Source organism: Borostomias antarcticus (genome assembly GCF_949987555.1).
Source record: "Borostomias antarcticus genome assembly, chromosome: 20".
Classification (NCBI taxonomy): domain Eukaryota; kingdom Metazoa; phylum Chordata; class Actinopteri; order Stomiiformes; family Stomiidae; genus Borostomias; species Borostomias antarcticus.
The window spans coordinates 5,229,758-5,255,111 of record NC_140253.1 but is presented as its reverse complement, the minus strand read 5'-3'; the positions used below and the strand labels follow the sequence as shown (position 1 = coordinate 5,255,111).

The 25,354-nt window shown below is 48.4% G+C and overlaps 1 protein-coding gene across 1 annotated transcript in view; it reads left to right on the top strand.

Moving 5' to 3' along the window:
- Positions 1 to 3,520: 3,520 nt before the first annotated feature.
- The window catches only part of rnf24 (ring finger protein 24), a 36,966-nt gene continuing 15,132 nt past the window's right edge, over positions 3,521 to 25,354 (top strand). The window contains exons 1-2 of the mRNA XM_084454527.1: positions 3,521 to 3,876; positions 19,278 to 19,427. Of these exons, the coding sequence (XP_084310653.1) occupies positions 19,285 to 19,427 (143 nt within the window). The 5' untranslated portion in view covers positions 3,521 to 3,876; positions 19,278 to 19,284. The remainder of the gene's footprint in view (positions 3,877 to 19,277; positions 19,428 to 25,354) is intronic.

The following is a 25,354-nucleotide window of genomic DNA, read 5'->3' as shown; positions in this document are numbered from 1 at the left end:
GTTGGATATAAAGATGCTCTTTCTACTGTTGTGCTTGTATAAATTATTGTTCTGCCTTGAAACTGTATAATAGTTTATGTACAGTATTGGGTGACCAGTATCTTAAAAGAATATATATTGTTTGTTTTTGTTTGTTTATTTATTTACCTGTATTATGTATAAGAGCCTCTGGAGCGTGGGTCCCCAGATCACATTTTGAAGGGTTAGGGTTGACATAAAAATAAGAATAAACCACTGGGTGTGTTTCTTATCTGACCTCTGTGATCTCCAATATTGTCTGGAAAAATATACTTTTTATTGATTGTATTGACTTTATTGATTTGTGTGTGAACACCAAGTGTCTAGCTTGTAATGCATTGTTTCTACCACTAGAGGGGAGCAAAGACCTATGTAGCCTATGTGGTGTGTTTGATAGGATCCACAAACACTGTTCAACTCCTTTGCACCCTGTCATCCACAATTACAGTCTCTCATAATGTAAACATGTTAACATAATTTACTTGATTAAAGAATAAATATGCCCAGACACACATTTGAAAATGTTGTGTTCCATATATGCCATTGAAAGACAAAAAACACACTACATCTTTGTCTACAGAATAGAGCCTAATAAGAATCATATTCACTGGACACCAAGGTCACTGCTGACCCAATGAGAGTTAACAATTTTGTGCCATTCTCTACACATTTGTCCAACAAACATGTTATGGGTTAACTGAACTGGTGGTGTGCAGGCATAAACCTGTGAAATACACAGGGGCTTTCTAAATAAAGTCTGTGACTCATTGACAGACATTAAACACCACGTCGGTGACAAACTGCATCTATACGTTTTCAACCGACACCCCAGTAACCATGGCTCACTGAAGGCATGATGCTAATTCTAACTTCGGTGTGAAATGTGTTGGTTGAGTGTGTTCTGACGTGAAGGCGAAACATGGCAGAAGGCAGTGAGGGTGCATGGACTTTGTGTTCCAACTGTTGATTGATGTTGTTTTATCTCTGTGGTGAGGGGAGGATCAATACAAAAACGAAAGTAAAGCTAGGGAGTTCAGACTGTTCACTCAAGAGTTGAAACTTGTGTTGAAGGAGCTTAGACCTATAGCTTCACAACTCACAAAGATAGGCTACTGTATGCACCCAAGAACTGGACCTTGAAGAGCCACTTAACTTGACCATAGCAATGGCACTCTAGTGTGAAGCAGAGAGGAGTGTTACATAAACTAGGCTATTCTGTGTGTGGTGTGTGAGTGTATTACACAGTACAGGATTCAGTCTATACAGATAATACCAAGCAGAGCATCCAGCTTGTTTTGAGTAAGCAATAATGTCCATAGGGGTGGAAAACATTGTTTATACTTAATTTTCAGGGCCAAGCCATTATGGGAATGCATGTCATCACCATATTTGCTTCTCTTCATCTGTGTTATCCGACTCAAAAGACTCCTGTGTCCAAATGTCTTTTAACAGCTATTCTACTCTATCTACTAAATATAGATCAAGGTAGGAAAAGTGTTGGAGAATCTTGATGCAGTATAACGATGACCCTTGTTTTCTGACTGTTTTACACTGTTTCAATTTAGTAGTAGTAGTAGGAGTAGGAGGAGGAGGAGGAGGAGGAGGAGGAGGAGGAGGAGGAGGAGGAGGAGGAGGAGGAGGAGGAGGAGTAGTAGCAGCCAGTGGCAGGGATATCCAACTTTGGGGGGTACATTTACATTGACATTTTGCAAGAGTATTTTTTTGGGGGGACATCTTCCTACGCGGCTGTATGGTCATTTGAATGCCACTACCCCAATCTAAATATTGGCGGGGGGGCAATTTTAATGATCTCAAATGTTGGGGGCCCCCCCAGGATCCCCGCCCCTGGTAGTAGTAGTAGTAGTAGTAGTAGTATAGTATTTACTGTATCCCCAGGGGGAAATTGCACAATGGTTCTAACAATACAAAACTTATGCTTACAATGGAGCAGCATACTGGACAATACAGTCTGTTGTAGGTATCAACAATACACTGGCTGTGTACAGAACGGGACATAATAACCAACACCATTCTGGATGAAGAGCTAAAATGGTGGCGATCAACCTCCTCCCTCCTATTCTTCTAGAATAATCCCTCCATTCAGCCAGTATCAGGCAGCAGGCCTCTTTCTTCACCCACCCTACTCATGCCTGTCATGTTGGGGTACAGAGAGGGGGGGGGGCAGGGACCAGTGCCAGTCTAGTGCAGTGTGCCATCCTTCAATGGGTCTTTGTGGACGCTGCCATCCTCCCCTCCTGACCAGCCCCCGGCTGCCCATTCAGGAGAGTCACGTGGCACGCCCACTCCGTGCCCGTCTCACAATGGCGCCCCTGTCACAGGCACTTCATTGGCATGCAGTGGCCGTGGCGTTCCTCATGGACTGGGCGCACTGCTCGACGCCTCTCTCACAGGATGGGGGGTGGGGTGGGGGGGGGGTAGAGACAGGCTGGGTGGTAGTATCCCCACTTCCTGGTTCCGTTAGGCATTCAGACCCTCTCATAATGGTTCTGGGTTCCTGAGGCCCCCGCCTGCTAACTCATATACTATCCGGAAAGTGTGCCTGATGGGCAACAATGCCGAGTGGACAAAGATAGGCTTAACCCTGTGCAGTCTGGAAATACCGTATAGGCTAAATCCACTTGACTGATAATAGCAGGTGGCAAATGCAGCTATGCCTGTCTAGTTATTATGTGGTCACATAAATATGGAGTCTTTAAAGTCCTTTAATGAATGGGTGTTTGAACCTGGTGTATTATTCTGTCCGCACCCCACATTCTCAGTGTGAGATGATAAGGATTGCCTTGGGCCTATTGCCAATGGAGAAGACTGTTTCATTCCAGGCTATCATCAGTGTGGACCAACTATTCATCAACTTCTTTCTGAGAGATGTCCTTCCTGAGAAACATTGGTGGAACATTTGCCATTCTCCATCTAACCAATTTATTACACTTTGGGTGAAATAGGCTACAGTATGCATGTGTTTAACTATACCAATGTTAATTGTATTAATTTAGTTCTAAAACTTGAGTAGGCTATAGTGCAAATAGCCTACTGTATTCAAAGCCCTCAAACTCTTGTCTACTAATCATGTTAAGTGTATGCAGCTGTGTAGCCAACTGCCAAAAAGTCTCCCTTCAGAAGAGAAGCAAACAGTGTGTTTTTCTACTGGATTTAAACTGAAGTAGCCCTGTCTTATAATTGTTGAATTGTATACTGTATACTGAATTATTATATTAAATTGCAGCCTATACTGTATTTGTGATGCCAAGCTGAAAACAGAGTGTCTAGCGCAGCTGGTCCAGCAGGGAGAATAACAACATCGTCTGCATGTAGCTACAGTATCCTATGCTGGGATGATGGCAACCTCTCTACGTGAGCATCCCCCACCTCCTATGCTGGGATGATGGCAACCTCTCTACGTGAGCATCCCCCACCTCCCTCCCATCACTCCCAGCGTACACACTGCCCTCGCCTCTGTGTGTGTGGAACCGGGCTGGGAGGAGGGACCTAGTCGTGAGCTACGTGCGGAAAAAACCTGCTGAGTTGAAATTTGTCTAGGAAAATCACCATTGCCATCACATCATCACCTGTGTGTACATCGACACAGACGGTCGACCAAGGAGCAACGTACTGATTTGTTTTATTCGTCGTGATCGTGTCGAGACAGTAACGTAGTAGCCGACACAGACCTGAATGAAGACGCCTTACATGGGCTGTAACGTTAGCTAGTTACGCTCTTTAGCTAAATATTGTTTCCTGGCCACGGGTTGTTTTATATTGGTTTGTCTACAATATTTGTTCTTATTGACACGGCTGAAGAGGTACACAGGAAGAAGATATCGGAGTCAAGATTGATTGGTAAGTGTCCTCTATGGGTTTGAATGCAGGGGTTGCGGTGGGTTGCTGTAATTTCACCACCACGCCAAATTACGATTGAATGTCACTGAAATAGTTAAACGATCAATTTACTTGATTAGCTTTATCATGCAGAAACGGAATGATTCGTGTTAGCTCGCTAACGGCCAGCGATGTGTGTGGCTGCCTGGTTAGCTAGCCTAGCTCACGTTAGCTTGATATTGTAACAGGCCACTTCCCTATGAACGCGATAGCTAGCGGCTAACGCTACTGTTACATGACTTCAACATTTGTTTAAATAGTCTTTTTGTTTAGCTGTATCTATAGTGTTGCTACCTAACGTTACAATGGTCAACTGTTACAATATGTATTATTAGATAAGCTGGCTAGTCGTTTATTTAAATAAAACATTGTCACACGTGCTGTTGAATCATAACAAAACTGAAACATAGCTGAGGGCAAACTAACTTTAAATAAATGTTCTGGGTTCCCTTTTGGGAAACCAGAGGTGGTATGCAGCGCCATGATCATGACCTAGATATTGCCTCCCTCTAGCAACATTGTTGCTCCGAATTGCCCGTTTTATTGGGTGGCCGGAGATGAATGGAAGAAAGGGCTTAGGTCATGTATTAACCCTTGCGTCCCCGCGGAAAGATGCTGTTCGTGGCTCTGACGCCAACTATGCGGGCTGAAACAGTTTGCCAGTGGTAAGAATAAGCTCAACGACGAGGGCACGTTTGCTCTAAAATATGTTGTTTCGAAGAGTAGGCTCTATCAAATGTGTTTGAAGCAGGGATCCCCTTTGTAAAACCCAGCCCCTTGGGCTACCTACCTCTCTCCTTCATAACCAACCGTCTTAGAGATGGATTGTACCTGGTCATCCATAAAGATAACACATGGAGACTTTGTTTTCTGTCTCCAGAGACCAGGCTGTCCCCTCTGTGTAGGACACCTTGTGTACGAGGTTTAGCTGTGCGTGCTGTTCTCTCCCGAGGGGGCCGGCCATTAAGAAGCAGTCAGGGACATGGTATTGTGCACAATGTCCAGAGATGTCAGTCAGTCAGCCTCATCACATCTCTGCTGCGCAGTAACAAACAGTTGAAGAGAACACAGGGAGGGAGGAGATGAGTGGGTGGGGGGTCAACTGTAATTTCTATAGCGGAGGGCACGTCTCTGAATATGAAGACACAAGAAGTCTGCCGAGCCCCCCCCCCCCCCCCCCCCCTCGCCTTCCCTGTTCACTCAACCTGTCAGTCAGTCTGCCGAGCACTACAGTAGATGTAATGCCCCCGCATTGCCCCCCCTTAATCCCAATTACATAATTCCCCTGTTGAAAGTGTAAACACTGCAGACTGTAATTGCAGCCTTTTTCTTGAGAAGTGCTGGACGGGGGGACGGGGGGACTTTCCAGGGGCACGTCACAGCAGTGACAAGTCACGGGTTAAAACGCCCTGGCTACAGGATTTGGGAACGGATTGGGATTAAATTAGGGTTTAATAATGGAGCCTCAGACTCCAATCCTCAGTCTTGATTAAACTTCTTTTTTTTTTTAAAGACAGAAGTAAAGGTAGGCTAAGGAACGAGTGTTTGTTTTGGATCAGAGCCATATCTGTTGCGTTTTGTATTAGCGATATATTGGATAGATATGGGCGAGCTGGGAGATTGGCTAGCTGCAAACAAGGATAGTATGCTCGCACGCTGGTTACCTTGGCTACCGTCCCAGAAGGGCAAGCTGTGCCATATTTAGAGATCATTAGCGATTAGCAATATGAATTTAAACCTAGCCTAAATACACTCACTGTATCTATGTACAATCAATGCTTGGAATCTTCCACTGGCCGCCAATTGAAGATTCAACCGATCGTGAATCATCACGTGACGGGCTTCGCGTGATACCACCGTATCTCTGTTGACAGATGCGCTTTTTGTCACATGTACTGACGTGTTATGTAATAGCCGAGCAGACGCATGGCAGCAGCCCTGTCGTGTATGATATCGGCCTGCTGGGCGATTAAATCAGCCCCCGAGATAAGTGTTGTCTCTCTCTATATCCTCCCGCTTTGTACACTTCGCCATGTGCCACTGTGGGGGGCAGAGACACTGTTTCTGTCAGTTTTGGACTAATAAGCTTGTTTGACATGACCGGGAAGCCCTGGGAGATCGCTGTTGTGGCAAGGTTGCGCACCGGGCCGATGTAATTATTGGATGGGGGGCGCATTACAAATAAAAATAACATAACATAACATAACAAGGTTCCTCTAAGGTCAGACGCACAGTGCCGGGACAGCTCCATTCACAGTTATCTATAGGGTGTCCTTCTTTTAGGACTATGATTAGAGCAGAAACAACTAAGTTCCCATGAGTGTGTTGAATTTTTAGAAGCCATTTGTGGAACTTGGAATTCATGGCAGTGGCTTGCTGTAGGCTCTGTAGGCTCTGTAGCAGCCTACAGACATCTGGATGATGATCAAGGCTTCGCTTTGTTAAAGTCTCAATCAATGTGAGGGTCACATGTCCTGTCGAGTCCCATCTGTCCTGTAGTGGTTATAAAAAAACAGATTGTCGATTAGGCATCTTTATCGTGTGTGTGTGTGTGTGTGTGTGTGTGTGTGTGTGTGTGTGTGTGTGTGTGTGTGTGTGTGTGTGTGTGTGTGTGTGTGTGTGTGTGTGTGTGTGTGTGAGAGAGAGAGAGAGAGAGGGAGGGAGTGAGAGAGAGAGATTCGCACACAGCGTTGGTGTCTGTGCAAGATGAACCGAATGACCAAAAACATTACAACAATAGATCTTCATTGATGCTGTAACGGATACAAGTTTAATTGTTTTTGTGTAACCCAGAACAGCACTTGACTCTCTGGAGCGCGTTCAGGTGTGTTGACGTTCACCTTCAGACCCTTGCATAGTTGGGTCAAGGGATGCCTTTAACAGAATTGCCCTGGGTTAAGAGTTAACCCACAGAGACTGATACTGAGTGTGATTTATTTTTATTTTTTTGTATTCGTTGTTTTGGTCTGGACATGGTTGTTGTCGGGCTTTCGGCTCACTCACCCACCCCCTCACATGACGGGAGGTTTTATTTAGCCATGACCCTATTTTCAGCAGCACTGGGGAGGGGGGTGGGCGGGTGGGGGTGGGGGGGACGGTGCTCTCCAGTTTCTATCAGCTAATTGACGACAAGAACACACGCCATCCAACAGCAGAACATCCCCACACAACCGCAATCAATCACTCCCACCGGGTCACAGTGTCTCTGCTCTTTTCGCCAACCAAAAATGCTACTGTGAGACAAACGCCAGGCGGGTTTAAAATGCGCATCGTCAAACCAAGGTAGTGAAGCAAAAGGATTCTATGTCTTAATTTATTCTTATACAACAATGTAAGGAACAATGGCGCGCAATAACGTGCGAGCTGTGACGACGATTCCGGTTACCTGTCCAGGCCCCGACGACGCCTCGGGCAGGGCCGCGTGTCGGGACTTCGGACCCCGAGCTCGGAGAACAACTGGCTGTGGCGGCAAAGGGGGGAGGGGGGGGGGGCGTGGGGGTGTCAGCGTACTACTCCTGACTGGGCCGAGCTCTGCAGTGCCCTGTCTCTTGAAGCCCCCCCCCCCTCTTAATTTATTCTTATATGTTATTCCTACGAACCCACGTTTCATGTGGCCGTCCAAAGGCCGAGAGGGTGGTCTGCTGAACCCAGTCATCAATGTAACCAAGCCTGCAGCGTATCCAGGTTTTTTATTTTGTCCTTTATTTAGCCAGATAAAATCAATTTGAGAACCAATTCTCATTTTCAATGATGACCTGGCCAGGGTCAGTCGTTTTTGAATGAGTCATTCATTTAATTGGTTAGCGATTGTTTGCGCGCATTCAGGGTAGACAAACAGATCCCAGACTGTCGAGCGGGAGACTGTGTGTGAAATGGGGACAGGAGGGGGCGGGGGAAGCAGGGTCGTCCTCAGGATAACGACCGGGAGGAGTTAAAAGAGCGAGGGGGGGAAAAGAGCCCTCAACTGCGAAAATGTAGCGCTAGGTGGGAGGGAGGGAAGGAGGGAGGGAGGGGAGACATGGAGGAAGGGGGTGTGTCGGGGGGAGAGCTACGGGCGACAGCTGCGTGTGTCAGTTCCCCCGCTTGTTTGTGCCAGCTTGTTTTACTGGAAGAGCCCACCGAAGAACAACAGTAGAGGGAGATGAGGAGGAAGAAGGATGGATGAGGTGTGTGTGTGGGTGGGTGGGGGGAAGGGGGGTTCTTGCGGTCTTGGAAAAGAGAGGGAGATTGATAAGAGCGCAACAGGAAAGGTCACAGGAGAAACACATTCCCTTTCTCCTCCACATCTCATCTCTTCTCCGCACCGACTTACTACGCCAAAGACGACCACTGTCAACCCCAAACATGCGGCCAAAACTCGTCGACATTTAGGTCAAAAACTCCATCGTAGTTCGTTCAGCGAGGCAGCCACGCCGGGTGTGGTCACGTTTCTTCTCCCTCCTCCCAGCTGGCTGTCCAAGCGCAGTCAGAGGCCGCAGCCCAATCCCAGATCAGTACTCCATAGTAAAGTGGATTAATTAACCGCTAGACCAACAGCGTAGCTCTGGATTTCAGCCAGGTGAGAGATTAATCCCTGAGCCCTCATAATGAGTGTCACTGTCATGCAGTTCCACTGTGGCGCACAGCTTTGAAGCAATTTCATCGTACATCGTACCTGTATCCTGTACATAGGCTACAACAAATAAACCCACTTGAACTTGGACTGTCCTGGTCTGTTTTTCGAAGCTGGGGCAATAGTACAGGAGGTACACAGAACATCATCTCTATTGGACAATATGCCTGAGGACTAAAAACAGGCTACGTTGTTAAACCTCACCTTCTATGACGTAATCATGCAGTGGTACCAAGAAAGCACTCGGGGCTGGAAAAAGACTTTGAAAAGAAAAAGAAACTTGGTCCGTTGTCGTCGGCCTCCCCGATACATTTTTCTACGTGGCCAGTGGAGTGTGTGTGTGTGTGTGTGTGTGTGTGTGTGTGTGTGTGTGTGTGTGTGGTACTCTGGATTATTCCAGGGCATGACGTGAGGTTGACCTTGTTTGGCTCTTATCGAATCCCCTCCGCCCTCCCTCGTCTGCATCTCTGGAGTTATAGTTACTAGTTCCAGTCTGACCTACTTCTTCCACAGTTTAGCACAACTGTGGAGAAAAACAAGTCTCTTTTTTTTTCTTTTTTTTTTTTGCAATGCATATTTCAGAGCCTGAGGCGAGCTGCTGTTATGTTTCCCTCCAGAACCACTGGGGCGCCTATTTAACACCCCCCCCCCCCCCCCCTCCCTCACATCTCGGATAACATAACCGAACACCCGCTGTTGTCCCGCTGCCCAGCCGGAACAAAGTTTTCCTAAGGATTCCATACCTCTTTTCAGAACCCTAAGTGATAGATGTACGTATCACGTGTGTGAGTCCGCTGTGTCGCTACCTCCGGGGCCTCGTCGATTCACAGATTAGCCTCGCTACTGTTGCCGCCCGCACAATGACTCGGAACAATGGCGCGCAATAACGTGCGAGCTGTGACGACGATTCCGGTTACCTGTCCAGGCCCCGACGACGCCTCGGGCAGGGCCGCGTGTCGGGACTTCGGACCCCGAGCTCGGAGAACAACTGGCTGTGGCGGCAAAGGGGGGAGGGGGGGGGGGCGTGGGGGGGTCAGCGTACTACTCCTGACTGGGCCGAGCTCTGCAGTGCCCTGTCTCTTGAAGCCCCCCCCCCCCCCCCCCGACAAGGCACTGTGCTGCTGCTGCTGCCCTTTGGCATATTAAAGTTTCAGATGTGTAAAATCGCATGGCCCAGCACGCGGCTGCTAGTGGAAATTTCCACTCTGCAGACTCAGACCAGCAGCCTTTGTTTCTTGCGCAGGGGGGCTGACCGCAAGGCCCTGTAAATTAGCCAGCAGCGGAGTTGGCTGGTTGGGTAGTTTTGTTGCGAAATACAGTGAACGGTAAGCTATTTCAGCGCAGGAGGGGGAAGAAAAGAATGTACTACAAAAGTACACAAGGCTCTTCTCACCAAATCTGTGAAAGTCTGTCCCTAACCCTAACTGAGCGGGATTTCAAACCGGCGTTTGAAAGTTTAGTGGAGAGGTTTGATCAGACAGCTTGCCAGCGTGGGCAAGTTCCAATTTGCCAGTGATGCCAGTAAATGTGGGACCTGACAACTTGATATGTGTGCCTAAAACACAAGTCTATTGACTGTTCAAAACAAATCTGCCCTGCATTCCATAGTTGGTCTGTGGCCAATTTATGATATAAAAAATGTTCATGTTGAGATACATTTCCGAACTGTACTCTTACGACTCCTAATCAGGAGGCCATTTCCTGGTTTCATTCCAGTTAATAGTTGAATGCGACACAACACTTCCTCTTAAAGAAAACTATGTGGTTGAAAGGTCAAGTTGGCCATCATCAGAGAACGTGATTGCCTCTACAGTTAAACGTCCATTGATTGATTGTCTGGAAGAGGTCTTGAGGGGATAGGAAGGGGTTGATTCAATATGTTTTGGTCTGGTTGTCACGTTCCCTGGTCTTTGACCTTGTGGGTTGGTGGGGAAAGGGGGGGGGGGTTAAACCCACCCTCTTATCTCTGAAAATATTCAGACACTTCCCACTCCCACCAGGCCCAGCCTAGAGTGATGGAAGATTACTGGAATGAAGTGACGGGGGGCTCCTCTTTCCTCCCAAGTCGCTTGGCTCTGGAGCTGGTGGGACGGACTCACTGGCGACTCCAGTTTCAGCTCCAGTGTGGAGACCGCCGGGGGCCCATGTGAGCTCCACCGACCGGGGCGCCTTACGGGCAGGCGGTCACGTCCTAAGTGAGCAGCAGCACAACAGCTGCGTTTGCTGGAAAAGCCTCGCGGTGGGGTGGGGTGGGGTTTGGGGGGTGGAGGTCAAAGCTGTGTCCCTCATATTACAGGACTCTCACTGCACTCTGAGTAATTTGGTATTACGACCCCATGCGGGTTTATAATGTGATTTGAGAAAGGGGCGGAGGGTTACGTAAGGAAAAGAGGGTGGGGTGATGTGGCTAGGGTCTTTTTAGGCGCATCTTGGGTTGCTGCTGACTGAAGGCTGTGGTGATTTTTTTTCAACATGTGTGTCAAGTTAGGGTTAAGCTATTTCAAGCTAGGGATATTTCTTATTGCTGACACATAGCAAAAAAAAACATTGAGCCTCTCTGTGTGGACAGATACTGTAGGCTCTTTCAAGGACATAGCCTACAACATGAAGACTCAATAGCAGCTTGCATTTGAATGGCTCCTGGTGAGCCAGGAAACCCCCACGCGCCTAGGAGGCCTACGGCTGCGCACACGTCTAGCTATGCATTCATGTCCCCATATACTTCTGCAAAAGGAAATGGGCTTTCCCAATACCCAGTACTGTACGTATGAAGACTCGGGTGTTGCAGACTCGGGTGTTGCAATCAGGAACCTGTGATGAAACTGAATCACCACCATGGCGCGCCACGCATGGCAAAACAGCTGCTGAAGGAAGGGCTTTGGCAAATCAGTAACTGTAAATATTGCCATGGTCTTCAGTGGAGACACTATTAGAAATCACACACACATACACACACACACAGAGCGCTTCCATGTTCTTGCACCAAACACGACTGGCCCCTGTCTAAGCTTGTCGTGCAAACACAGATAGGTGAAGGACCCCGAAAGGGCTCCCAGAACATGTTTGACAGCAAGCTCGCTGTTTAGGAACTTGCACGCTGCGTACTGCTCAAAGGCACAGTGTTCAAAACACCTAGGTCTGCTTGGAAAACTCAGGCTGAGTTACGCTCTCCAACACAGCTTAGCGTAATGGAACTGAATGGTCCCATCGTTAGACCCGTAGCAGAGTTATGAACGTGACGTGACCGCCATGCTTTTGTGTAACTAATGAGTAATCATTTTCAGTCGGGAGCGTTTCTTATTAGCCTTTCTCTTGAGAGTGGCTGCTGCTGGAATACTGGCTGCTAGGTAATGACCAGGAGGTGCTTCAGTTGTGTGTGTGTGTGCGTGCGTGTGTGTGTTTTGCATGAGGTTTGCCTCCATTTCCTTCCAGCTCTGTAAACACAATGGGTTGTTATCCGCCTCTGTGGATGGCAGACAGGATGACAGGCCAGGCCGGACACTGGGCTGTTGATGGACGGTTGGGCTTGCCGCCCCCTTTAAGACCTTCTCACAAAACCCACTCAGTTTTGGGAACCAACTAACCAACCAAGCCAGAGATATTGGGAACCAACCAACCAAGCTTGGGCAAGCCAGGACAAGCCAGCCCACGGACAGGGCTACTCCCTTTTGCCATGCAAGTCGAGCCGTGTACGAATGAGCGTTTGATCGCTGGAAGCAAACAGGGCTGGAAGCACACAGGAGGCGAAGACGTTATCTTTCTATCCCCAGAACGGTTTCACTTTGGCGTGTCGTCGAGCGGGAACCGGGCCTCCTGTGATCTTCCGAGGGCCAAGTCTGTTATGACTATCCGGCCTGCACATCCTCCGGCCCGACAGGTTCACGATTCAACATGATTTATTTGTCATTATGTACACAATACCGTTCACAATGAAACGCAGTGAAAGAAGCGGAAGGACGAGAGGGATAATATTGTGAAGATCTGAAGCTCGCCAGCGCTCTGCGGCGAGGACCGTGGGAGGGGGGTTGGTGTAGCGTTGTGGTTTGCGTCTGACATGACACTTCACCTCAGGTCACGGGAGCTTATTTTCAGTCTCTTTGCAGCACGATCCAAGAATTCAGCAAAAACGACAACAACACACACTGCTCTCATTTTGACAACCCTGTCAAGGAATCTGATCGGTCGCCTTCACGCCTCACTATCCTTTTAACCAGCTTACAGACCTTAATATTCTCAACTCAACCATATGAATGTATGCTAAATAGGACACTCTACTTTAAACTAATAGGTGCACTCTAAACTGATGTGGCGACGTTCAGGGCTAGAAAAAGCACATCGCCACTGCATCTTTTGAGATCCAAATACATTTTCCCCCGACTTTTAGTGAAAGGCCTTCGGGCCCTAAATGTTCAAGATGCGGACAGCTAGCTTTCCTCGCGAGCACCCCTGCCTAGTCATCATTATCGCTACTCGCATCGCTCCGTCATTAACGTCCTGTTTAACCGGTGTTACGTAGCATTTCGCCCCCCCCCCCAGGCTGCTTCTCACATGTCCTAGTGAGTGAGCCGTGTTCCCGCCGATACCTCCTCCAGCTGCCCGGCCGCCCCTGTCTGTACACGAGTCTTATACAAGCTCCCTCCGCGAGGGGCCCGGCGTGTTGCTTACGCAACCCCACGTTTGACAGTGTGGGGTGTGTGTACGGTAAGAAAGGGACCACCTCACAGACGGCGCCGAGAGTACAGGGCGTTCACTACTGCAGGCCCGGGAGACTGCGTTAAACGCCGGGCCGACTTCGACGGCAGCTGCATGGCGCTGTACAGTGCAGAGTCGGCGCAAGGCTTCCTGTGTTCGACCAGATATGGCTGGACTAGGTCTGTGGGCGACGGGTGTAGGGCTATGGCCGCTGTAAACCGCTGAGTCACGCCCCCCCCCCCTTTCTTCGCTCAGCTCTGTTCTCTGTTTCTTTCTGTCACTCTCTGTACCCACCCCCCCCCCACACACACACACACACACACTCTCCGGATGTTTATGGCTGTTTTGTTTTCACTGTAGCACACGGAGGCCGGCCCTATAGCCTCACTTCCAGAAACCTCCCGTCGTGGCCTTAAACGGAAGGAGAGGATGAAGGGTCACAGGGTCGCCGTCGTCTTTCCGCTCCCAGGCTCTGTCTACCATCAGTGTTTACATCCAGCGTGGTCGACGCCAGGCCACAATGGCTGCCGCAAGGGCGATGTGCTCACCGCTCGCTCTCACTTCCCAGGAACGTGACGACCCGGCCCGTTACATAAGAGGGTGTTTGTAGCGACGTCAGACGGGGAGGGGCTTTATCCATGCTGGGATACGCAGCGGCTCCTGTGAATACAATTGATTTAGGCTTACTTGCATCTTCCCGATCGAGGAACTGCTTCGCAGAAAAACGTTTAGGAAACGGTATAAGGTTAGCGTCACAGGCTCAGTAGTGCAGACCAGGCCTCTTCTCTGCTATTTAATGGAGGCGGCATGCGTCCCTTTGAGCTAGCTACCATGACAGGGAAGCTGTTCTGTGCTTCTCTCTCTCTCTCTCTCTCTCTCTCTCTCTCTCTCAGGGAAGCTGTTCTGTGCTTCTCTCTCTCTCTCTCTCTCTCTCTCTCTCTCTCTCTCTCTCTTGTTCTCACTCACTCTCTCTCCCTCTTGTTAGTTTTATCTTGAGAGGCTCCTTCGGTTTTAAAAGCGGGAGGCGAAGAGGTTTTCTTAGATCGCTTGGAACCTTAGGAATGAGCTGATGAAGGGAAGGAGGTTTTCGGGTACTCTCCAGTTGTGGAGATTTGAGAGATTATTTAAAGTGCACTGCTTTCCCGTGACGAATAGTGACTCGGCTCTTGCAATCTGCACAGGTGTGAAATTCTGCCGTATTCACGCGCGTAGTGCACGGCAGGAATGAACTGTGTGTGCGCGTGTGCACGTGCATGCGTGTCCGTCCGTCCGTCCGTCCATCTCCATAGCTGTCAGCGATGCTCATTGACAGTTAATGGCCTCTCCTCCAAACCCCCCCCTCCAACCCCGGCGAATGACCTACCCTTCTCCCAGGGCTGAGGAGAGACCCTTCTCCCAGGGCTGAGGAGAGACCCTCCTCCCAGGGCTGAGGAGAGACCCAGGACTCTGAGCACGTCTCACTGCGTCCTGGGCCGGCGGCAGTGACGGACACCGGCTTTGAGACGTCCCGCCGACGGCCATAACGGAGGCCAGCGGGACGAGAGAGGGACAGAGAGAGAGGGACAGCTCCCGAGGAGCAATTCTGCAGCCTGTCTCAATCTCAATGTCTCAATGCCTCTGAAAGGCTGAATAACTTCAGGTTAAGAGTTTTTTTTTAAATAGATTTTATGGAGATTGTCTGTGCAGCTCCAAACTACGACCAAAAGTGCTTCCTGACAGTGCGACACCTCGAATGCCCTCCTGTTTTTTTGTTTCCTTTTACCGCGAGTAGACGACGAGATGTGTCCTGGAACCCCCCGACTCAGCCTGTGTGTATATTGGCAGCCCCACCCTGCTTTGATGGCAGCTCGGCTGACAGGTTGACATTAAGGCTCACCCCGCAGAACCCGAGCTCTTAGGCTATTTGAGCATGTACCCCTCGTCCCCTATATCCTCTTATCTGTGAGCATACTGGAGGCTGTTTCGTCAACAGAATTTAGACCGTGTCTGAAGCTGTGGGGTGTAGAGGTTAGAAAATAGGAAATGGGCCATTTTGATTTTAGGTGGAGAAGGTTTTGGATTGGCTAGGGTAGGGTCTGTGAAATGGACGGTAACGGTAATATATTAGTCCTATACAATAAAAGTCATGGTTTGTAATCTCTGCTGCCGCAAACAGCCTTGTAATTGGTAACAAATCCAGTAACCTACGTAGCTGTCAGTCCATAAATCGGCCTATTGTCTTTTCATGAAACGGCAACAAATCTCATTAAGCCTGCACACCCATCTCCTGTCATAAACTCTCTGACACACCCACGCGCACACACACACACACACACACACACCTGCTTACGCCAACCACTACAGCCCTCGCAGCCCTATTCTCTCCCTGTCACAGTGAGTCATAATGGCGTCTTAATGGAGTAGGAAGGATCATATCTGAGTCTCCCTCCTCCGCCCCCTCCCTGCCTCGCCGCTGAAGGACCCCGGAGCGCGCCCGCCAGAGCAGAGCGCCCTCCGCCCGCCGGCGGGGGTTGCGTAACGGCGCGTGTCGCCACCAGCTCCAACAGACGGGGCCTTGTCTCAAAGCACGGCCTCCGGAAAAGGGAGGGGGGACGAGGGAGGGGATGGGGATGGGGTGGGGGAGTGCAGAAGGGAGAGGAGTGTGGAGAGCTCCATAGCCAGGTCCGGTGAAGGGCCTCAACAAGCCGCGCTAGTCTCAGTCGCCCAGATCCCCTGCTTAAGGCACCACCTCCGCCTGATTTTGAGCCAGGACAAAACCTGTTTGGTTTCTCTGTGCTGGTGAAGCTGTAACTTCAGCGAGACCGAGGCAGTAGGCTAAACTCTGATTTGACCGGGGCATAGATTGATCCCTGTCTTCTGTCATCAAGCCAAGTGGCATGGCAGTATTCTTGCCTCGTATAGCATGTGGACCCTGCTCATTTATTAGCCAACACCTCTATCAGCTATGGCTACTTCAGTGCTTGCAAACAGGAGTTTCTGTTCAAATTAACATTGAGGAGACACCACTCCTTCCAGCCAGCTTACTCCACTCAATGGGAATTCCCCCCAACTGAGGAATATGGAGCTGGTCCTTTCTACAAATAAAGTATTATTATTATTATTGTTGTTGTTGTTATCATTGTTATTATTATTATTATAGAACAGGTCTAGAGATCGACTGATATGCATTTTTTAGGTCCGATATCGATACAAATAATTGCCAAGTTGAGGGGGCTGATAGCAGATATTTAAGGCCGATGACTTTTTTTTTTTAAACAAAATGACAAGAAGAGAAAGTTGAATTAAAAACATATGCAAACAAAATAGTTTATATTATCTTTTTATTTTGGTCATCACCTGGGCACACATGGTACAGCTCACACATGTAGGCCTATACAAATTAATTAATAGTATTATTAGTAGCAGTAGTAATGGTAGTAGTAGTAGACAACTCGTCCGGGTTCCTTGGCGATGTGCACACGCACGCTTGGTAGCTCTCACCAACATTATATAGCTCTTTGGCAGTGATGCAATATCGGCTTTATGAAGCCGATTGCTGATATGACGACAAAACAGCTTGAACTAGGTGTGGGGAGGTAGAACATGCCTGTTGAGCATAGATCGATGCTCGGCTTACCCCCCCACACACACACACATACACATTCCTAACATTCACTTCTAAGGGTTTAGAATACAAAACAGCCAGTAGATATTAGCTTGTCAGTTCTGGGGTTCTAGGGTTGACGGATGATGGGGGTCAGTCTGGGTCTGGAGGTAAATGGTTCACATCTCTGCTAGTTGTAGTCATGATGTGCTCCATGACATGCTCCTTCCTTTCAACCTTAGACCCATTGCAGAGACCCCCCTTACATTGGACTGTAAGCTCAAAATGGAATGTCTGGACATTTTTTGTTTGGGTTTCATATTACTCCAGAAGTGTGTGTGTGTGTGTGTGTGTGTGTGTGTGTGTGTGTGTGTGTGTGTGTGTGTGTGTGTGTGTGTGTGTGTGTGTGTGTGTGTGTGTGTGTGTGCGCGCGCGCACGCACGCGCGCGTGGGGGGGGGGTGTGTGGGTGTGTTGGGGGGTTAGGGTCACGCGAGAGCGTGTAATGTAGATGTCAAAGGGCCATGTGGTTCCAGCGTGTTTGCGAGGTCAGATAAACACGAGATAACCATGCTTGCTGTGGCTGTGCTTTTGGTAGAGAGAGAGAGAGAGAGAGAGAGAGAGAGAGAGAGTGTGTGTGTGTGTGTTGGTGAGAGAGGGGTTGTGTGTTCGCCTCGGAGCCATTGAAAAGCTGGCAAGGGCGCAGGGGTAGCATTGAATTCAGCCAACCAGAGGGCAGCTCTGTTTATGACTGCATACCAGCTACCGGTTGGGAGGCAGGGGAGGGGAGGGGGGGGGCTTTATACGGTTATTCCTGCCGTGGTGTGTGAGAAGTGTGTGTGTGTTTGCGTGAGACTGACTTGACTGACTTAGAGGAAAAGCAGCCCAACACTCTTCCTAACTGTGCCTTGGATGACGGAGGCATTCTGCTCCACAACATGAAGGCACCGCAAGGGTGAGTGTGTGTGTGTGTGTGTGTGTGTTGCACAAGCATGTGTCCTTTGGAAGTAAACAGTGTGTTGGCAGGCACTGTGAGCTGGCTTGGCTGAACAGGGAGGACTAAAGCCTGCTGTACGTGTGTGTGTGTGTGTGTGTCTCTGTGGTTGTGTGTGTGTGTGTGTGTGTGTGTGTGTGTGTGTGTGTGTGTGTGTGTGTGTGTGTGTGTGTGTGTGTGTGTGTGTGTGTGTGTGTGTGTGTGTGTGTGTGTGTGTGTGTGTGTGTGTGTGTGTGTGAGAGAGAGAGAGAGTGTGTGAGAGAACGATCCAGCAGAGGCTTTCAGTGCAACACAACAGCCATTCTTGTCTCTCCTCTTTTCTGCTCAGACTCGGGCGTGTCCAGTCATGTACCCATATAGCAAAGAAAAGACACACACACACACAAATGTAGTTTGCTAGTTGTGTGTCTGTTTTAAAGCATCTCTGGCAAAGGGAAAGACATACTTTTCATGGATTTCTGTGTCAAATGCCTAGTCGTAATGTTGTAAATAAGTTTAAAGCCTCTATGTAAACAATATGTTTGGCCTATATAAACTAAGTCTGTGATGTGTCCCAGAGGATGCAGGGCTACAATAACAGCCCCGTTTCCCATGGAGCTCGAGGAAATAGGCAAACGTCCATGAAGACCAATGTTCCCAAACAGGCACGCACACACATGCACACACAAGAATTTGACCATTGATCTTTGGAGGATTATTCCTAGTTCTTCACGGTTGATGGGTTAGGGTTATCTTTGAACAAATATTCCAGGAGGCCAAATGCACATGTAGGTAATTTTAATTGTATATCAGAAACAACGAAATACAAGGTGTGGTCCAGAAACAAAAGATTTATACCAAACCCCAAAAATGACGTCACCATCATCAGCCCCTCCCAATCATCTGTATCTAGGCCCTGATTATTGCCGAAACATCCTCTTGGAAAAAAGGGGCGTTCTCTCCCATCCCCCAGAACATGCACACATTCCATAGAAACCACCATTTATGACCATACATGGCTCTCTCTCTCTCTCTTGCTCTCTCTCTCCCTCTTCCTCCCTCTCTCTCCCCCTCCCCCTCCTACAGCCAGTTTATCCCAAAGTCTGGACCATACACAACCTATGATGGGAACCCATGATCGACCTATTTTGCTCACTCAGGGAAGCGGCTGATGATTGGACAGCCCTGGCTCTATAAGCTGTAGAATAGTGCAAATAAAATAAGACAACTCAAGAAGCTCATAGCACATAATGGAACTATGTATAGAATCAATACAATTGCAGGCGCCAGCCACTACTACCGATAATTGTCTGACTGTATCAAAGCACTGTACCGGGAGTCGGCCGTTTATGAACCTGCTGACCCACTGCCCTGTGCGCAGTCGTGGTTGCCGGTTATTTGTGCGGTCACTCGATCTCTCCCTTACATGTCTAATCCCTCCCTGTTCTCTCTCCCTCCCTCTCTCTCTCCTTCCCTCCCTCTCTCTCTCCATCTCTGCATCCAGGATATCCATGAGCTCCGATTTCCAGCACTACAGTTTCAGGATGCCGAATATAGGGTTCCAGAACCTTCCCCTCAACATCTACATTGTGGTGTTTGGGACGGCCATCTTTGTCTTCATCCTCAGCCTCCTCTTCTGCTGCTACCTGATCAGGTGAGATCCGCATAGCGCGTCTCTCCTCCTACATCCCCATCCTCGGTTGTGAAAACCTTCAGTGTGGGTTTTTGATTTACGATTCGGGGGGGCCATCGCCATAAATGCCATAGTGTTTTTGCTTTTGGCCTTGTCGGTCAACTACCTGAAATTGAAATTCGCTGGAAACTTAATGAACTTTGCGAAACCGACACGCTGGAACCCCTCGCTTTGGTGTGTACGACGGCCATTTCCTTACGCTGGGATTGAGCAGTCGGCGCCGGTTCATGTTGGTACCACATGGGCCTTGTACAGGGAACAAGGGCCTGCCACAGTGGCCAAGTAGATCACTTGTGGTGTTTCCTCAAAAGAGGGAGGGAGGGAGGGTGGGGGTGGGGAGGGTTAAAGACATTTATACTGGCAGTGGCGCTGATTCACACGCCACTCACCCTTCACTGCCTCTCTTGTGTCGGCCACCGCTAATGCCCGGGCGCCGTTCACAGAGGCCCAGCGCCACGAGAGGCGAATTGCCCGAGAACACCATGATACCGTGTGATGCTCAACAGTCGTTTCCAACAACTGCAGTGTCTACACTGCATTCGACAGCAGTGTTAATTTTGACAGCAAATTATGATTTTGTTTTAGTCATAGTCTTTTGACTAAAATGCCATTTAGTTTTAGTCATATTTTAGTCATCTGACTTGTTTAAGTTTTAGTCTAGTTTTAGTTGACTAAATATCCTTACGATTTTAGTCGACAAAATCTACCATTTAGACAACTCAAATTTAACAGGCTAGTTCAATCAATCAATCAAGTTGGATTTATATAGCGCCCTTCATGAAACCCAGAGCGCTTTACAGAGTCCAGTATTCATTCAGACGCAGTCATACCGGTGGTGATAAGATACATCTGTAGCCACAGCTGCCCTGGGGCAGACAGTTTCATAATGAAGCATTCCTCTCCCCCAGTCTGATGCTAACTGTGTTTGTGCCTGATATAGCAAGCTATAACATTATCATGTCAGCACTAGTTGGCTAGTCAGGCTAGCTAACATCAGGCACAGGCTAGCTAACGTCACACCGGAGGAGAGGGGCTATGGCGGCGCCAGGTAGCTAACTGTTCGTGTCTTATCCATCTAGCTACAGTATAACATTAGACAGCAGCAGTAGTTGCTTAGCTAGCTTACCCAGACTAGCTAACGCTAGATTCCTCCGCCAGCCGCCACAACCATAGCCCCACTTGTTGCTACACAGTGTAACGTTAGCTAACCTGTGCCTAACATTAGCTAGCCACTAACGTTAGCGTTGCAATAATCAGACACTTACGTTCTCCCCCGCCACAAACCTACGTGAAACACTGGTTTCTTTTAGCTTGTATTGTATTTGAAGTATTTCAGAAACACACCAGCTTGGGTTAAGCTAATACAGTAACGTTAGCCGGGGGTGGGGGGGTGCTTACCTTCTCGTGAATTTCGGGATGAATGTTCTCCAAATGTCGCTTTAAGTTTGTTGTATTTTTGCCAGTCATTTTCACCCCACACGGTTTACAAATGGTTTTGTTTTCCTTTGCATCAAATATGAAGTTTATCCAGATGTCTGCTCTCCTCTTTCTCCCGGTGTGTGCGAACGTTGACAAAGACATTTCTGAACTGTGGTCATTTACTGAACAGTTCAGGCGCAGCAGTCGTATGCTGTTAGTTGACTTCCCGCCGGCCGGTGTAGCAACGGTACTATTCAAATGTAGGCGACACACACAGGCTGCCTGTAGGTTATTATATTATACATAGGGCTAAATACACACAGGCTACCTGTAGGTTGCATCCAACTCGTTCTATTAATACATCCATGATCCAACTGCGCACATCCCGAACCTCCACATTCTGATTTGAACTTTTCCCATACGTCCCTCCATAACCATTTTAGTCTAGTTTTTATTTGTTGACGAAAATGTGAATAGATATAGTCATAGTTTTTGTCATCATACATTCATTTTTATTTATTTATCGTCTCGTGACGATAACCCAAAAAATGTCGTTGACGAATAGATTTCGTCATATTTCTCGTCAACGAAATTAACACTGTTCGACAGTTTCCCTGTGGGCAGGTTTAGGAAAAGCACATCGGCTGTCCCTCCCCGATCTGACCAGAGCGGAGTCCAGGAAGTTACCCTAACACACACACACACACACACACACACGAGTAGTCATGCAGTTGTATGAGAACTCTGTGTACCAGCGCAGGAGGAGGGGACTATGTGTGTCCTCAGCTTCCAGCGCCAGTGTGGACTCAGGGGGGCTGGCGGGGTGAACAGGGACCGGGGGGGGGCTTAGTTTCCGCCGTGAAACATGTTAAAAAGCAGCCCTTCAGTCAGGAGCGGAAGAAGAAACGGCATGCTCTCAGAAGAAAGGAGTGAAGCGCAGACAGATGGTGCTTCTCTTTCACCCCCCCCCCCCCCCCCCCCCACCCCACTGGGTCTGATTGACGTCTTTAATCACACCCGCTTTGAAGACCTGCGCTGCTTCGAGTACAGGAGCTGTGCACCGTAGAGGGTTGTCCAAAACAAAGGATGTGCAGCCCGTGCTGCCTTTAACAAGCTGCACTCCTCTACCTCACAGTGAGCAGCCGCACCCCTAGTCAGATACGAGGGAAGGACGAGGTCGTTTCTTCACATTTTATTCAGTGATGATACAGGCTTGGCGCCTTGCCTGTGAAAATGGAACGACAACAATCGCCTTGGCACCGTCTGTTCCTCGGTCGTCCTTTTTGAGCTTTTTGCGGCAGGGGGATGGTACAGTTCGGGTCATTCGCGGCTCCAGATGTGTCCCTCATATGCTTGGACAGATGGAAGGCACATGCAAGGTCCGGATGCTAGCTAATGAGATGGCCGGAAGTACCTGAAGCGAGGCGTGTGTTTACCCCAGTAGAACATGTTTAGATGGCCTGTATTGCGCTAACGCTATGGCATTTTTGGCTTCAAATTTGAATCGAGGTCACATTGCTTTTATTTTCCTTGCCATTTGTGGGGTCCTGTTCCTCTTAGATGGAAAGGTTCGACAGCACAGTTTGGAGAAGGTAGTTACAATTGCTGACTTGATAATCTGAATTGAAAAATCCCACCATTTAAAAAAAAAAAAGAAGAAAAAAAAAGTGTTTCTCCCACTGAAATGCTTAAATTAGGAGAAGCGTTCAAACTTGTTTTCCCTCATCCTCGTGATCATGACGCACTCAACCTTGAAGAGGCGTATGTCGTGTCTCTCCACACCACTATTATTCTTTAAATCTTATTAGCTGTCTTTCTCGCTCAAGGTAATTCTAGAGGCCTTAGTAGATGCCAGATATATTCAGTCCCCATAGTCATTCCATGTAGCTTAAGTCACTCAATTAAGTATGCTTGTTCAAACTTGAATCTGGTAGCTTACATGTGAGGATATTGAACCACAGTTGGACCGGGGCGACTCAATTTAGTTAAATCCCCTCGTCCTCCCCGAGGTGCATTTTGTTTAAACACTATTATAACCAGCTGTTTCCACAGGAGAAGACAGACGACTGGGAACTGGTTACCGGTTACTAGCAATCTAATTGGCTGTCTCCTCTAGCCCCTCTGGTCCAATCACAATTGTCCAGGCCACTGTTGCCAGGGGTCATCCCATGTAGAAATAATGTGCAGTTCTGTGTAGCATCTCTTGCCTAAAACAGTGAGGAGCAGCGGCTCTCTGCCAAAATCACCCCCCCCCCCCCGCCCCACCCAACCAAGGCAGGGAGATGGTAAGTGTCTTTCTGCTCTTGTTACCTTCATTTTTACCCTTCATCACCCACCACCCACGCACGAGTCCAGCTGTATGGGAATTGATGCAGAGTCACGATCCGATCCTGGAAAAAAAGAATATAGCAAAAGGTGGTCAGATTACCAAGTCATTTCTAGGCCGACACGAGAGAGCAGTGGTGAGTTTGCACTCGGAAAGGCTTCTAAAGATGCAGTCTCCCTCTAATGTGGCCCATGCTTCCCTTAACCATGATAACCATTCCAGCACACACACACACACACACACACACACATGCCCTGTGGCATGTGCTAATCGGACAAGGAGACCATTGTCCTGGGTTGACCTTTGACCTCTCAGATTGACCATGTCCCAGTTTAACTGACCTCAGAAACAGATGGGGGGCCATAGAAGAAGCTGAGCCCCCTTCTTAACTCGAGGCCTGCTACTACTGCTCCAGATATTACAGTACACACACACACACACACACACATACAGAGCCCTTATAGGGTCGAGCGGAGCGAGGGAGCCGTCCGCTGGAGTAGACGTGTGAATACACACTATCCCCATGTGGCCCCGTCTGAAGGCAAACACACACACACACACGCGCGTGGCAGAACGTCGCAGCTACCCTCGACTCCCTCTGTCAGGTTCAGGCCATAGTCCACACACACTTGTGAAATAAGCCCCAGTTTGGCGGACGGACACGCGCGCACACACACACACAAACACACACAGACACACATAGGAGTATTTAATCTAGTACAATGTTTTGGAAGGGAAACCATGAGACGTGTTGGCCACCCTGTAATGTATAAGCATTCCTGCATGGGCATTTCCTCAACTGCAGATTTGCCCATAATAACGTTGGTCAATAATCTAAACCCACAGCTGTTTACATAAGTTAACATAAGCATCAAGTGAATTCAGCCATTAAAGAATGTGTTAGGGAGTGCATACGAATACATTAACTCCTCCTCTATAGACATACTCTATACATCCCATCACACACACACACACACACACACACACACACACACACACACACACACACACACACACACACACACACACACGTTGATTGGCCATTGCCTTTACATAAAGCTACAACCTACTGTTGTTCTAACACACAGTTAGTGGAAGGGGTCGACTCAACTCCCTGGCTGGGTTTCCCGGTCAGGGGTCAATCTCAACCCCCCTCACTGCTGTGGGGATAATGGGGCCACTCATTATCCCACCCCACCCTTGACCCTTGACCTCTGCCCATGGGAGTCTCTGCACCTTTACCTGCCTGGTCTCTTTCAGAATGTCAGTTTCTCTCTCCTAGACTGTGCTGCCTGTTTTACAGATCCCTCTCACTCTGCTCCGAGAGGTTAAGGTTACTAGTAATGGAGGTAAATCTTATAAACCTAAGTATGAACCTATGTCTGTCTGTCTGTCTGTCTCTCTCTCTCTCTCTCTCTCTCTCTCTCTCTCTCTCTCTCTCTCTCTCTCTCTCTCTCTCTCTCTCTCTCTCTCTCTCATTCTCATTCTCATTCTTTTGCTCTGTTGATCTATTGTCTCATACTGTTCTCTTTCCAGCATGGCTGCCCCCCCCTCTCTCTCCCTCCCTCTTAAACTTTTCTACCTATGTCTTCTGTTCTCATTTGATTGATTCAACTGTTTGGATTTTGATGATGGATTTATGCTGCAGAGAATGCCGTAATGTTGACAGAACGTGCAGAATAAGGGGGATTTTTGCTTACATACTGACCTGTAGTCTCAGGCCACCACATGCGAGGCATAGCATGGTTAGTTAACCTGTCTTTAATGTCTAATCCAGTGTGTTTTCAGCATATGGATGGATGGAGCCGGTTTAAGCGAGTAACAGAAGAGACGTTAATCTGTTGAACAGCGAAGCCTGTTAATGTCCAATTATGTTAATCTACTTAGATATTAACAGAGTTTGTAGGGAGATCCCCACATGGGGTGAGATGTCATTGTGGTTTCTGTACTATTTGTTGATACGTGTTAGTTGTTTTTTTTTACGCTTGTGTCAGCTTTCTCAAGGTTGACTTGCCTCGAGGAATGGTATTAAGTAATTTTCCATTGACCACAGAAGCCCACACACACAAAGAGCCTTTCCCACTGAATGGGAGATCAAAGGGTTATCTATCTTAAGAATGTTGACGCCCATCCCCATGCTTGG